The sequence below is a fragment of the Salvelinus fontinalis genome, chromosome 18 (assembly GCF_029448725.1).
Source record: "Salvelinus fontinalis isolate EN_2023a chromosome 18, ASM2944872v1, whole genome shotgun sequence".
Classification (NCBI taxonomy): domain Eukaryota; kingdom Metazoa; phylum Chordata; class Actinopteri; order Salmoniformes; family Salmonidae; genus Salvelinus; species Salvelinus fontinalis.
Window position 1 is genome coordinate 31,562,656 of NC_074682.1, and position 15,586 is coordinate 31,578,241.

Below are 15,586 nucleotides of genomic sequence, written 5' to 3' on the forward strand. Positions count from 1 at the left end.
AAGATCTTTGTCTTTCATTTTGCTATACACCATATAATTTTTCTGAAATGTTTTATGATGAGTAATTAGGTAGTTGACGTTGATGTCTGTATTTACTCTGGCTACTCCCGTCCTATTTCTGACTGTAGCTATGATGGTAGCATCAATGTAAAACTGATTTATAGCTCAAATATGCACATTTTTCGAACAAAATATAGATTTATTGTGTAACATGTTATAGGACTGTCATCTGAGTAAGTTGTTTCTAGGTTTGTTTGGTTGGATCTTGGTTAGTTAGGTTGGCTTTGTGCATGCTACCTGTGCTGTGAAAAATCTCTGTCCTCTTTTGTATTTGGTGGTGAACTAACATAAATATACATGGTGTTTTTGCTGTAAAACATTTTAAAAATCGGACACGTTGGCTGGATTAACAAGATGTTTATCTTTCAAATGATGTGTTGGACTTGTTAATGTGTTAAAGTTAAATATTTAAAAAAAATAGATTTTGAATTTCGCGCCCTGCAATTGAGCTGGATGTTGTCATAAGTGTACCGACATCGGGCTTGCAGCCCAAACAGGTTAACTGACATAGCTTTTTTCCATTTAGTGACACACTAGCCACGTGTGACTTGTCACAATCAAGTGCAAATCAGAATATTTTCTTAACTGACTTTCTTGTGATAAAGAAAGGTAAATATATGAATACAATCAAACGCTGTCTGTGAGTTACCAGCTGCTACACATCTGCACGTCTAAACATATTACTTGATTAGAAAAGCATTATTACACATGATTAGCTGTTTACAGCCAGGCGCCACTCGTAACAGCTAATTGAGACTTTCCTGCTACTCCATGAACATTTGGTGGTGGTGCAAATGGTTTTCATCATGTATGTTGTAGACACAATCCATCTCTATAGGAATAAAGTGTTGACTATGAACATACCATGCCATTGGAGGGCAGTATGAATTGAAGTTACACACTAAGAGATCCAGGTTAATAATACCAGCCAGTACATCTTACAGTATTGGTTCAAGCTGTCACGTTCGCTGCCTTCAAACTCCCTATCATAAATGAGCCAAGGCGCAGCGTGCAAGTAATTCCACATCTTTAATTGAAGTGAAACCTTTTCACAAAAAAAAACAGGTAAACAGAATCAGAACTTGACGCAACCAAGGCGCACACAAACACTCACGGAAAATAAATAATTACCCACACAGGTGGGAAAAAGGCTGCCTAAGTATGATTCCCAATCAGAGACAACGATAGACTAATTGCAGTCGCTGTACTCATAATATACAGGAGAACGATCGCCTTACGGTGAGGATAGCTGTGCTGCAAGCCCAGCTTCAGACGCAATCATTAGGCAAGGGTAATTTCAGTGTAGGAAAGGATGAAACAGCGTCTGTGCCACCAGTAAGTACAGATAGTAGTATAGATCCCCTCACACAGTCCCCGCAGCCGGACAACTTTCTCATGGCTTCTGGAGGAAAATGCTGTAGGAATGCTCAACCGGTGTCGCTCATTCAGCCGACAGAAACTTTCAACCGGTTTTCCCCAGCGAGTCGGAGTCTGAGGCCGAGCCTTCTCTTGTCTCTACTCCTCCCGTTACGGGGTCTGAGACGCCGAAGCTTCCCACCATTAGCTCTGACAAATTGAAAACCCTAGTCATTAGCGACTCCATTACCCGCAGTATTAGACTTAAAACGAATCATCCAGCGATCATACACTGTTTACCAGGGGGCTGCCGACGTTTACCGACGTTAAGGCTAATCTGAAGATGGTGCTGGCTAAAGCTAAAACTGGCGAGTGTAGAGAGTATAGAGATATTGTTATTCACGTCGGCACCAACGATGTTAGGATGAAACAGTCAGAGGTCACCAAGCGCAACATAGCTTCAGCGTGTAAATCAGCTAGAAAGATGTGCCGGCATCGAGTAATTGTCTCTGGCCCCCTCCCAGTTAAGGGGAGTGATGAGCTCTACAGCAGAGTCTCACAACTCAATCGCTGGTTGAAAACTGTTTTCTACCCCTCCCAAAAGATAGAATTTGTAGATAATTGGCCCTCTTTCTGGGACTCACCTACAAACAGGACCAAGCCTGGCCTGCTGAGGAGTGACGGACTCCATCCTAGCTGGAGGGGTGCTCTCATCTTATCTACCAACATAGACAGGGCTCTAACTCCTCTAGCTCCACAATGAAATAGGGTGCAGGCCAGGCAGCAGGCTGTTAGCCAGCCTGCCAGCTTAGTGGAGTCTGCCACTAGCATAGTCAGTGTAGTCAGCTCAGCTATCCCCATTGAGACTGTGTCTGTGCCTCGACCTAGGTTGGGCAAAACTAAACATGGTGGTGTTCGCCTTAGCAATCTCACTAGGATAAAGACCTCCTCCATTCCTGCCATTATTGAAAGAGATCGTGATACCTCACATCTCAAAATAGGACTACTTAATGTTAGATCCCTCACTTCAAAGGCAGTTATAGTCAATGAACTAATCACTTATCATAATCTTGATGTGATTGGCCTGACTGAAACATGGCTTAAGCCTGATGAATTTACTGTGTTAAATGAGGCCTCACCTCCTGGTTACACTAGTGACCATATCCCCCGTGCTTCCCGCAAAGTACACTGCATAAGGATGGGAGAATATGTGGCCAGGAACATCAAAAACCATAAATCATAATGGATTACAATGCCACAACAGGAGGGGTGGACAATTTAGACAAACTGGGGACTGGCTACAGCTGCAAAAGCAGAACCCTAAGCTGGCCACTTGTGATAGTTTTCAACATGTTGGACATCTCGGTGTACAACGCGTTTGCAATCTGGATGGCATTGAACCCAGATTGGAACAGAGGGAAGGTCCAGAGGAGACGGCTCTTTCTCGAGGAGCTGGGCAAGGCATTGGTAAGACCTCAAATCCAGAGGAAGCAACATATCCCAGGGACACAATCTTCTGCAGCCATCGTGAGGAGGATTCAGGAGGAGGATGCTGGTGCCCCATCCGCCCGACCCACAGAACCAACAACACCTGAAGTAAGTGTGATGTTGCATGTGTTTGTGTCTGACTCTCCTACCCTGGCCTGCTATAACTATATATGTGAGTGAGTGAGTGAGTGAGATGTTAGCAAAATTCCTGAACTAAATGTTTTCATCATTCTAGATTGCAGCTGGTAGCAACAAGAAGCGCTGCGATGTGTGTGGACCCAAATAGGACAGGAAGACACAGTACACAAGTGCAAGAAATACATTTGCAACACACACACACACACACAGTAAAACTCTGTCCTTCATGTGGTGTGTAGACCGGCCTTCATTTGCGTTCAATGGGGCTCATTTATCATTTCCATAAAATACTGTACGTAACATTTGTTCTTCCAATTTGCTCAGTTCAAAGAAAATAAATATCTATAGTAATTAAAATCTTGTTTCATTTATATTTGTTCAAGATAAACATGATTTATTCCACCCATCTCTTGATTACAATTTTTTTTTTTTTTAAATGAACAGCGATTTTATTGATAAATGTGATCGAGCAGAGGTAAATGGCAAATATTAAACGTGTATGCTGTCTATATCGCTTGTAATTGATATAAGTCAACATCTAAGTATTAAGAATTTTTACTTAAATTGTTATGGCTGTATTGTTTTAAAAACCCAATAATGTTGTGGGTCCATCAGACCTGCGAATATTGGGTGAATAACAAAAACATGAACACCACACAAGGGTTAAAAAACAAATGGAGGTATGGTTGTTTAAAGCCCCAATCTTTTTTTTTATATCTCCTTGATTTAGCACAGACACTTCAAAACCTGTCACGATCGTCATAATAAGCAGACCAAGGCGCAGCCGGATATGAAGACATCTTCTTTTATTAAAGATGACGAAACACAAAACGAACACTTTTGCAAAACAACAAACGTGAAGCTACAAACGTAAGTGCATACACAAGCTACAAACGTTCAACATAGACAATTACCCACATTAACCTAATGCCTATGGCTGCCTTAAATATGGCTCCCAATCAGAGACAATGAATGACAGCTGTCTCTGATTGAGAACCCTCCAGGCAACCATAGACTTACCTAGACAACTACACTAGACACTGCCCCATACACATACAACACCCCTAGACACTACAAAAACACATACCTTCCCCATGTCACACCCTGACCTAACTAAAATAATAACAAAAACAAAGATAACTAAGGCCAGGGCGTGACAAAATCATATGTTTTATGATACATTTTTGGGTTATTAGGTTGTTGTTACCATTTTACCATGTTCTTTCTCAGTTCATACCTGGTCATTTTACTATTTTGTGCATTTGAACTACAAATACTGTCTTGTTGAGTGCACAAACCACCAAACAATCAAAAACAAGAATTCAATGACACAGACACTTTTTGTACATGCATTAATTTATCTAGAATTAAATTTTCAGTATTTATAAAATATTTAAAGCAAATGTTGACATACGGGCGGCCAACAGAGTCATTTCTAGCCTCACATTATACAAATGAAGTCTCAATCCCTCAAGACAGAACCATCAGAGGGCCGATTGAGACTTAGTAAATGTACATCTTTCCTACGCTATTCTCATTAGTTGGTATTCCGATTTTCCTTATGCAGGTGCATGTGTAGGGTGCCGTCTTTCGGATGGGACGTTAAACGGGTGTCCTGACTCTCTGAGGTCATTAAAGATCCCATGGCACTTATCGTAAGAGTAGGGGTGTTAACCCCGGTGTCCTGGCTAAAATTCCCAATCTGGCCCTCAAAACATCATGGTCACCTAATAATCCCCAGTTTACAATTGGCTCATTCATCCCCCTCCTCTCCCCTGTAACTATTCCCCAGGTCGTTGCTGCAAATGAGAACGTGTTCTCAGTCAACTTACCTGGTAAAATAACGGTAAAATAAAAAATAAATAAAAATAACAGGCTTTGCAAGTGTGGTTCCCTTCCGAGCACTGAATACATTTAATTAAACCGTTGAAAACCCTCCCACTTGCTGGTCAACAGATTTTCTTATGGACTGTTCATTCAACATGGTTATCATAAGCCATCCCTTTAAATACGGTTTACATTTAATTATAATTTTTGGCGACAGATACATCAAGACCACGGGTTCAGAATATAGGGCTAATGGAAGAAAGCCATCTAAATAGTGTATATACATATTCGTCTCTGTTTCAGCGCCAACTGGTAGATTAAAAATATTCTGATGATGTAGATAATTTAAAAGCACCTCCTCCCAGCTGCCCACTGCACTGAGGCTAGGAAACTGTCCACCCCCGAAAAAATATACGATAATCAATAATTTCAATAAGCATTTCTCTACGGCTGGCCATGCTTTCCACCTGGCTACCCCAACCCCGGCCAACAGCTCCGCACCCCCTGCAGCACCTCCCCCCCACTTCTCCTTCACCCAAATCCAAAGAGCTGATGTTCTGAAAGAGCTGAAAAATCTGGATCCCTACAAATCAGCTGGGCAAGACAATCTGGAACCTCTCTTTGTAAAATGATCTGCTGAAATTGTTGAAAACCCCTATTAGTAGCCTGTTCAACCTCTCTTTAGTATCATCTGAGATCCCCAATGATTAGAAAGCTGTCGCGGTCATCACCCTCTTCAAAGGGGGAGACACTCTAGACCCAAACTGTTATAGACCTATATCCATCCTGCCCTGCCTTACTAAATTCTTCGAAAGCCAAGATAACAAACAGATCACCGACCATTTAGAATCCCACCGTACCTTCTCCACTAAGCAATCTGGTTTCCGAGCTGGTCATGGGTGTACCTCAGCCACGCTCAAGGTCCTAAACGATATCATAACCGCCATCGATAAAAGACAGTACTGTGCAGCCGTCTTCATCGACCTGGCCAAGGCTTTCGACTCTGTCAATCACCGCATTCTTATCGGCAGACTCAATATCCTTGGTTTCTCAAATGACTGCCTCGCCTGGTTCACCAACTACTTCTCAGATAAAGTTCAGTGTGTCAAATCGGAGGGCCTGTTGTCCGGACCTCTGGCAGTCTCTATGGGGGTGCCACAAGGTTCAATTCTCGGGCTGACTCTTTACATAAATATTCAGACCCTTTGCTATGAGACTTGAAATTGAGCTCAGGTGCATCCTGTTTCCATTGATCATCCTTGAGATGTTTCTACAACTTGATTGGAGTAAACCTGTGGTAAATTCAATTGATTGTAAATTATTTGGAAAGGCACACACCTGTCTATATGAGGTCCCACATAGAGTTCCTCTGTGGAGATGTGAGAAACTTCCAGAAGGACAAACATCTCTGCAGCACTCCACCAATCAGACCTTTACGGTAGAGTGGCCAGATGGAAGCCACTCCTCAGTAAAAGGCATATGACAGCCCACTTGGACTCTCAGACCATGAGAAAAAATATTCTCTGGTCTGATGAAACAAATATTGAACTCTTTGGGCTGAATGCCAAGTGTCAAGTCTGGAGAAAACCTGGCACCTTCTTATACACAGTTACAGCGTGGTGCTTAGACGTGTTTTGTATCTTAATATGGCCTTTCCGTGTATACATTAACTTATTGAGCAAATCCATGGTGACATTATAGGTTAAACACAGAGCTTAGTGTCACTGTCAGCACAATCAATCACCGATATCTGACACCAACAGTGACTGTCAGGCACATAAGAGCAGCTTAGAAAGAGGAAATAGATTGCAGAGAGGATTCAGAGTCCCAAAAGACAACAGAAGACTCTGTGCATGGCCCAGAGAAGACAGTCCTGTCTTGCTTGTTGACACAGATTAATCCCCCTTATCACCCATTGAGTTATTGCCATAGAACAAAGTTGTCAGGGTGTATGAAACTGTAGAGAAAGTATAAGGATCAAAAGCCAGGGAATAGATACAGAATTGTACAGACCTGACCATTAAGAGGAATTAGTACTATATCAAACACTTTTTTTGGTAGCACCTTGCACCTTGTATATAAATAATAATATTTTTGGTAGCACCTAACGTGTGACCAACTGTGAAGAAACATGAATTGTCATTGAGGAATAATTATATTTTTGTACATAGTCCAGTCAAAAACATTCAATGACACAGAAATCTTTTCATGCATGCATTTATTAATCTAGAACAACATTTTCATAAGAAGTATTTATAAAATGTATTCAGCAAATGATAATATACAAGTGGCCAACAAAAGCCACACGTATGTAGCCTCGCATTGTACCAATTAAATCTCTATCCTTCATCGTCAAAGTATGAAAGTAGTTCAGTATGTCATTCCAAGCTCAACCATTCACAATAGGTATCTTTCCACCTCAGCTATGATTTGGTATGTATGTCACTCTCTTAACATAAATGAGAGTCAATATACCAAGTGCAGATTTTTTAAAGAGTAGAGATGCCTTGAAGTGTGCAGTGTAATTACATTTATATTTTAGTAATTAGGCAGACGCTCTTCTCCAGAGCGACTTACTGTACAGGAGGAATTAGAGTTAAATGCGTCGCTCAATCAAGGGCACACCGACATATTTTTCACCTAGTTGGCTAAGGGATTCGGACAAGTGACTTTTCGGGTACTCGCTCAACGCTCTTAACTGCTATGCTACCTGCCCCCACCAATAATTGGCAAGAATCCACTTTGTGTCACAGTAGCATGACTTGCCTTTTAGTAGTATTGCAGTTCATTAATGCAGGTGTTGCTCAGAGAGGAATTGTTTGTCTCACTTTGAAGAGTGCCCAAAGCTACGGAGCTAAAACCAAACCTTCAAGTGGTTATTCATGAATACTCTTGAGGATTTACCTTGCTGAAAAAAATGAAAAATCACAACTTGAATGTTCTCCTGTGCTTCGGTGGTCTAAGGAAATGCAACATATATTGCACAATAAAAATGGGCTATGTTAGATTATGCAAAGTTTTGTGTTTTGAGGACTGTACTGTAAGAGGGCATTTTCTGATTATAAAATCAATCTACCTAATTGAAAATATGCCAGTCCATGTAAAAAAATTAATCCTTTGAAGTTGTTATGCAGGGCCCACAGAGGACACTTCTGTCTTGCTTGCTGACACAGAGGTCTCATCATCAGCTCCTGAACTAATTCCTACAGCAGCCAACATGCAGCTACGGAACTGTAGAGAGAGAAAGATAATTAGAGAAATAGATTGTTAGCATTTTTCACTTTGCCCAACATGAAGCATTGTTTATTGACGCAGAAAAGAGAGAGCCCAAAATACACTGTATACAAAACATTAAATACACCTGCTCTTTCCATGACATAGACTGTCCAGGTGAATCCAGGTGAAAGCTATGATCCCTTCTTGATGTCACTAGTTAAATCTACTTCCATCAATGTAGTCAAAGGATTTTTAAGCCTTGAGACATTTGATACATGGATTGTGTGGGTGCCATTTACAGGGTGAATGGGCAAGTTAATATATTTACATTTCTTTGAACAGTGTATGGTAGTAGGCGCACCGGTTTGTGACAAGAACTGCAACGCTGCTGGGGTTTTCACACTCAACATTTTCACGTGTGTGGGGGGGATGTTTGGTATAGTCAGTGTTTGTTACCAACCTGTTTGTTCATCAGCACATAGATGACTGGGTTGAAGATGGCTGAGCTCTTTGAGAAGAAGGCTGGAATAGCCATGGCTGTGGCTGTAAAGGCAGCTCCTTTGTTGAAGAAAATCCAGGCAGCAAAGCTGGCATAGGGGGTCCAGGCAATCAGGAAACCACAAACCATCAGGATGCACATACGTGTCACTTCCTTCTCAGCTTTCTGGGTAGATGCTGAGTCCTGCTGGGAAGCTGCAGCCTGAAAACAAACAAGGGAAAACACATGAACTCAGATAATCAGGTAATTGTTTGATAAAAAGTATGGGCAGTATATCTCAACTACATTCAACCACCGAATATCGAGTGATTCATTTGTTGTGTTTAGGAAAAAGGGATAGACAAACTGTCTGTCTGTCAGCAGTGTACTAGCATTAACCGTCATACCGCCTTGACTGTGAGGACAAGGCTTCCATACGTGAAGAAGATGGTGACGACAGGAACACAGAAGTGGCAGGTGAACATGTAGATCACATATGATTCATTGTTGAAGCCTTCAGCCAAGGTGTAGTAATCAGGTCCACATGAGCACTGCATACCCTCAGGAATATATCTATGTGGGAAAGTCAAAAAATGAGCCTGTTTTAAAATATTTTACTTTAAAATGTATAAAAGGTTATCACAGTTATTCATTTGATGAAGTATTTTAATTGTAAACTCCCATCTGAAAGACCATTACTGTAAATACTATACTTGTCAAATGTATTAATCAGATCATTGACTTAGATGCTGTATAACTATACTTATGCAGTATAATCCAATAAGATTGTTTTGCCCTTTCTCAGAGCCAAATCCAATCCTGAAGGGCAGAATATTGAGAGGCTATTGTCAGCATGCTAAAAAATGAAACTCACCACTAAAAACATAACTTCCACCTCAAGGGGTGATCTCACCAGATCAGATCACAATCTTTCCCAAAACATTCCTGGCCACTATGATTGGATCTTGGAGAACCAGAAACGATTTTAAATGCAGATGTAAATATAATTCATTATTTCAAATAGAGTTTTCACCTTATTTGAAAGAAGAAGTGGTCAGTTTACTGTGCCAGTTAAGTTTTATGAATAACATTGTAACAACAATGAGAGAACTGAGAGGCAAAGACTGACAAGAGCTACTGTCGAGTACTGTAGTAGAGAACTAAACAAGCGCTCCCATTTTATTTAAATGGTGGAAGGGTGGCAGATTGCCTGCAGATTGCTTGCCTGCCCTCTCTACAGGGACCAAACAGTACCAAACCAATATCAATCATTTACTTCTCATCCAGTTATGCATTAACTAATCAGACTGGGTATTTAACACAGTTTGTAATTTATCTATCCATTGTAGGTGAATCTTAACTTCCACTTATCTCAAATATTCACTTAGCCTCCCATTGAAATCACCGCACGACAAAGTGAAACTTAAGTGGAAGTTGCGATTCCAGAACCAGCAACTGCCATTTGTGGTGAGCAAGATGAGATACCCCCTTCAATGTAAAGCTCTGTGAGACCTCTTATTAATCAAAGTTTGAGTTACCTAGACCAGCCAACCAATGGGGGGGCAGCACAGGCCATTGCCATGACCCAGGTGAATGCACATCCGGCACCAGCGTGGGTGGTAGTGAACGTGAAGCTGCCCATGGGCTTGCAGACCACAATGTATCTCTCAATGGCCAACACCACCAGAGACCACAGAGCAACCTGACCTAGAATGAGACAAGGAAAGTGAGTAATTATGACTTGTTTTTCATTTTGGTTGCTTAGACTTCTTCCAGCATCTCCATCAATGTGTGTATCTCAAACAATTAATATTTTTAGACCAGGATTGGTTGCTTATATCAGTCGGTTTGTTCAGAAATAAATTGTTGATCTAAATATAGCAACAAAATAACTAGAATTTGACCTAGTTTGGATATTACACAAATACGCTTTTATCCAGTGAGACCAGGTGAGACAACCACATATCACCGTCATAGAATGTACATTTTCCCATAATCCATTAGTTATGAGGAAAGTCTGTGCTAGTAAGAAAATACACATTTGTCTTATGTGTGTTTGTGTGGGTGGGGGGGGGGGTGTATGTGACTAGATGTTCTCTTACCTCCAAGTGTAGCCATGAAACCCTCAATGGCACAGCCCATAGGTCCAAAGACGAAGTAGCCATTGACAGCAGATGTAATGGTGATGGTGAATCCAAACATTACCATGATCATTCCAGCTGCAGCCAAGTTGACCAGAATGAAGTTGAGGGGTTGCTGGAGCTTCTTGTTTGTCGCTGTGACATACAAGGTCAGACCGTTGATGGGGAATCCAAAACAGATCAGGAAAAACATGTAGACAGCAAGCAGATAGAATTGCCATGGATCTGCCAAGTAGTACTGAGGGTATTCAAAGGGACTTCTTACAAGTCCAGTCCTGTTGGACATGGGGATGTAGAAGTTGTTTCCTTCAGTGCCGTTCTGCATCTTTAACCAGGGAGTGGTTGAGATGAAAAGTGGAGAATCTGCTCTAGCTGCAGTCTAGTGTCTTCTGGCTCCTTTATTATCTGGGATGCTCTGGGTATGTTTATATACCCTTCTAAGCAGCCTCATCAGGGATCAACTGGTGATCAAGGAGAGTACCACGTGGAGGGGGGAGGCAGGGGGTGGGGGCACGTGGGGAGACGGGCGGGGGGATTTGAATGAGAGTGATTGGATAATTGGTCTTGTCATAATCACCTAGATCAAGGGTAGGCAACCCTGGTCCTGGAGTGCCGCTGGCATTTCATGCTATTGATTTATCTGACATGGAAGACCAGGTGTTTTCAATTTAGGCAATCACTGAACTGATCAATTTGGTAAGTATGGGTTCTAGTTTGGGTTCTGTTCTATATATAGAAACCAGTTTTATTCACACAGCATGACAGACAGAGCTGATGCAGTCACTCTGTCACTACCATAACACGCAGCCTCCTACTGAGAATGTGTGTGTGTGTGTGTGTGTGTGTGTGTGTGTGTGTGTGTGTGTGTGTGTGTGTGTGTGTGTGTGTGTGTGTGTGTGTGTGTGTGTGTGTGTGTGTGTGTTTGTGTGTGTGTGTGTGTGTGTGTGTGTGTGGCCAGTCATTCGGGATTTTAATGAGAGAGATCTGGTAATTGGTCTGCTCAGAATTACCTAGATGATCTTATTGCAAAACATATACAGTACCAGTTAAAAGTTTGGACACACCTTCTCATTCAAGGGTTTTTTATTCATTATTTTCTACATTGTAGAATAATAGTGAAGACATCAAAACTATGAAATAACACTTTTGGAATCATGTATTCACCAAAAAAGTGTTGAACAAATCAAAATATATTTTAAATTTTAGATTCTTCAAAGGCTTCAAGGGCTTTCTTCTGTATCCCACCCCTACACAATTGGCTCAAATTCACTTTTAGCAAGGCACACCTGTCAATTGAAAAATATTCCAAGTGACTACCTCATGAAGCTAGTTGAGAGAATGCCAAGAGTGTGCAAAGCTGTCATCAAGGCAAAGGGTGGCGACTTTGAAGAATCTAAAATCTAAAATATATTTTCATTTGTTTTTGGTTACTACATGATTCCATATGTGTTATTTCATAGTTTTGATGTCTTCACTATTATTCTACAATGTAGGAAATAGTCAAAATAAAGAAAACCCTTGAATGAGTAGGTGTGTCCAAACGTTTGACTGGTACTGCATATTTGGTATCCAGTTTCAAATTTGGGAGGGGGTTTAACATTTAGGGATTGAGGGCTGTCGCCAAAAATATATTGTTGAGAGGGAAATAGTGCTGTTTGTTTTTACCTAAAAATGAAGTTAACCACATGTCACCATCTGCAGTAAAAAGGCAAATATACGTAATTTGAGTAAGATTCCATAGGATACTGTTACAGGATCAGCACTTTTCAAAAGAGCAATAGGGCATAATGCTTTATCTCAATCAGCCAGGCAGTTAGCAGAACAGGTTTATATGATTTGGATTTAGATTCAGTTAGCCAATTTTTTTGACAACTACCTAACTACCTTTTCTAGTAGGCTTAAATTGAAGATTTGGCAAATAGGAGTGGCAATATCGTCCGCTATTATCCTCAGTAATTTCCATCCAGATTTTCAGACCCCGGTGGCTTGGCATTGTTGATAGACAACAACAAAAAATGTCACCTCTTCCACACTGACTTTACGGAATTCAGAAGCACAATGCTTGTCTATCATCATTTGGTCAGATATACTTGGATGTGTGGTGTCAGCGTTTGTTGCTGGCATGTCATCCCTAAGTTTGTTTTTTCTTGCCACTTAAAAATTAATTAAAGTAGTTGGCAATATCAGTGGGCTTTGTGATGAATGAGCCACCTTATTCAATGAATGATGGAGGCGAGTTGTATTTTTTCCCAAAAATGTAATTTAAGGTACTCCAAACCTATTTACTATCATTCTTTACATAGTGCGTGTTTGTATGTTGAGCCAAAGTAGGCTTTATAGTTAAAATGTATATATGTATATTTAATGCAGCTTTCAGGATCTACCTAAATATGGTTTTGGTTTCTGGTACAACTATCAGTTCCTTTCTGACTGGGTCTTGCTTGTTATCTACAGCCAAAACATATTTTGAATGAAAAACACCCACTTACATTGCATGCTTAATGTTTAATGGTTGTATATAGTATGATAATCTCAATTCTCATCTTGAATGCTGCAGGTTAGCTAGCAACAAGTAACATAAAAAAAGTTACAGACGCACAAATACTATACCCCTCCTAAAATGATAACCTCCCCTGTTATTGTAATGGTGAGAGGTTAGCATGTCTTGGGGGTATGTAACTTTCTCACTCATCATTATTCATGATTCCTTCAGGACTATCAATCAATAATCAATCATATTAGCTTAGAAGTGTTAAGAAACATATTATATTTTTATTTACAATAAAAGTGACTCCAAAATGACACAATACATTATTCACCATTCAATTATATTGTGAACAGAAAAATCTGAAATACAACCAAAACAAACAGCAAATGCATCCAACAAGTTTGTAGAGTCACAAGCCTGGTGTAATCATTGCCTGCTAGGAATATGGGACCAAATACTAAACTTTTGACTACTTTATTACACATAAGTGAATTTGTGCCAATACTTTTGGTGCACTAAAATGGGGGAGCTATGTACAACAAGTGCTGTAATTTCTAAATGGTTCACCAATATGGATGAAAATACCCCAACACTTTATCTGACAGTCTGCACTTGAACCTCATAGTCTTTGTTTGATTTCAGATTCAAACTTTTGGAGTAAAGAGCTAAAATAAGAAAACACACTTCACTGTCCCAATAATTACGGAGGGCACTGTATTTGTCCTACATTTGAATGTTTTTACAAAATATTTACAGCATTTTATTCATGGCCCCCCCAAAAATTCACAAAATATCATACATTGGAAAAGGTATCAGAGAATGAGAACCAAATGTCAGTGAACAAGGTACTACATACAGACACAGGATATGACCACCAACATGTGACCAACTGGGGTTCAACCTGGGTCTCAAGCATGACACAAGACAGCGTCGTTAGTTTTGGGAGGTACTGTAACACAACTCTTCAGGACAGATTTTTCCGAACCACCTCTGAAAATAAGGACGAAGACCTCAGGAGAAAGACTTTTGTTTTACAGTTTGTGTTTGTAACACTACTCTTCAGGCCAGATTTCCCCAAACCTCCTCTGAAAATAAGGATGATGACCTCAGGAGAAAGGATTTTGTTATAAGGCATTTATAAAATAAATCTCTTAAAATGGTCACTGATCAGTGAGTTTGTATCATAACATTACTATGGTCTTGATCAATCATTTGGGTGTATTTCCAGATACAACGTTTCATGATTTGGCTGATGAATCGTTTGTAAAGTGATCAGCTAAACAAATTGAAATAGCAAAGTATAAAAAAAAAAATCATTAACTGTATAATAAATACATTAATTATGCATCCATTTATTTGTCCCATCCTAGATTGTCAGTTTTTTTATGAAGTATGTACATTATTAGATTCATGTCCTATAAGTTACATATACTGTAAATACATGTTAATTCAATGGTCTCTTAGAATGCATCCAAGTGCAGACAACAAAATCAAGATTGCGACATCCATTTAAATAAAGTTCCACATATGTCTTACCACCAAGTAAAAACAACTCGGTTGTGCAACCTCAGAGGAGCATTAAAAAAGGACGCTTCTGGGCTGGGGTGTAACTTCTTACATATTGTTACAGTGTGGTACTTAGCTGTGTTTAGAGTAGAATTTCAGACGTGTTTCATATCTTAAAACCATTTCCTGCATTCAAATAACCTAGTGCCCTCATGGGTGGAATGTCATTAATATTTTTCATAATTTAACAATTAATATTGTTTCTATGTCAAATGGTTTTGCTATATTTCAGTCTTCTGTGATGTATATAAAGTTTTGGGATACAAACTCAAAATTGAATATATTTCAACTCTACATCTGATATGGTACAGGTGTCTTCTTTTTTGTAAGCCCATACCTATATGTGTGAGATGTATACTTTGTTTCAAAGTAAATTTGTTTAAGACTACCAATAAGCAGCGTGTGTGACCCTGATTTAGCCCATTGCAGTAAAAGGTTAATATGGCCTTTCCGTGTATACATTAGCTTGTTGAGAAAATCCATGGTGACACTATAGGTTAAACACAGAGCTTAGTGTCACTGTCAGCACAATCAATCACCGATATCTGACACCAACAGTGACTGTCAGACACATAAGAGCAGCTTAGGAAGAAGTAAATAGAATGAAGAGAGGATTCAGAGTCCCAGAAGAGTTGGCCCAGAAGAGAAGAGTCCTGTCTTGCTTGTTGACACAGAAGAAGCCCCCTCATCACCCATTGAGTTCTTTCCACAAAACAACATGGCCAGCATGTATGAATCTGTAGAGAAAGAATAAGGACCACGTGCCAGGGACTAGATACAGACTCTTGTATAGGACATGGCAATTAAGATGAATTTGCAATAAATGAA

At 40.1% G+C, this 15,586-nt stretch overlaps 1 protein-coding gene across 1 annotated transcript; it reads right to left on the bottom strand.

Moving 5' to 3' along the window:
• Positions 1-7,085: 7,085 nt before the first annotated feature.
• Positions 7,086-11,087, bottom strand: LOC129815285 (green-sensitive opsin-like). The gene is made up of 5 exons (XM_055868956.1): positions 10,666-11,087; positions 10,102-10,270; positions 8,971-9,136; positions 8,546-8,785; positions 7,086-8,100 (listed from the first exon to the last, which is right to left on the bottom strand). The coding sequence occupies exons 1-5, from the start codon at positions 11,027-11,029 to the stop codon at positions 7,996-7,998; spliced, it is 1,044 nt and encodes a 347-aa protein (XP_055724931.1). The 5' UTR covers positions 11,030-11,087; the 3' UTR covers positions 7,086-7,995.
• Positions 11,088-15,586: the final 4,499 nt, after the last annotated feature.

Coding starts and splice junctions, on each gene's coding strand:
- LOC129815285 (XM_055868956.1), bottom strand. CDS start 11,029: ATGCAGAACGGCACTGAAGGAAACAACTTCTACATCCCCATGTCCAAC. Junction 8,786..8,970: donor TTGTCCTCACAGTCAAGGCG/GTATGACGGTTA, acceptor GTTTGTTTTCAG/GCTGCAGCTTCCCAGCAGGA. Junction 8,101..8,545: donor ATGTGCTGATGAACAAACAG/GTTGGTAACAAA, acceptor CTCTCTCTACAG/TTCCGTAGCTGCATGTTGGC.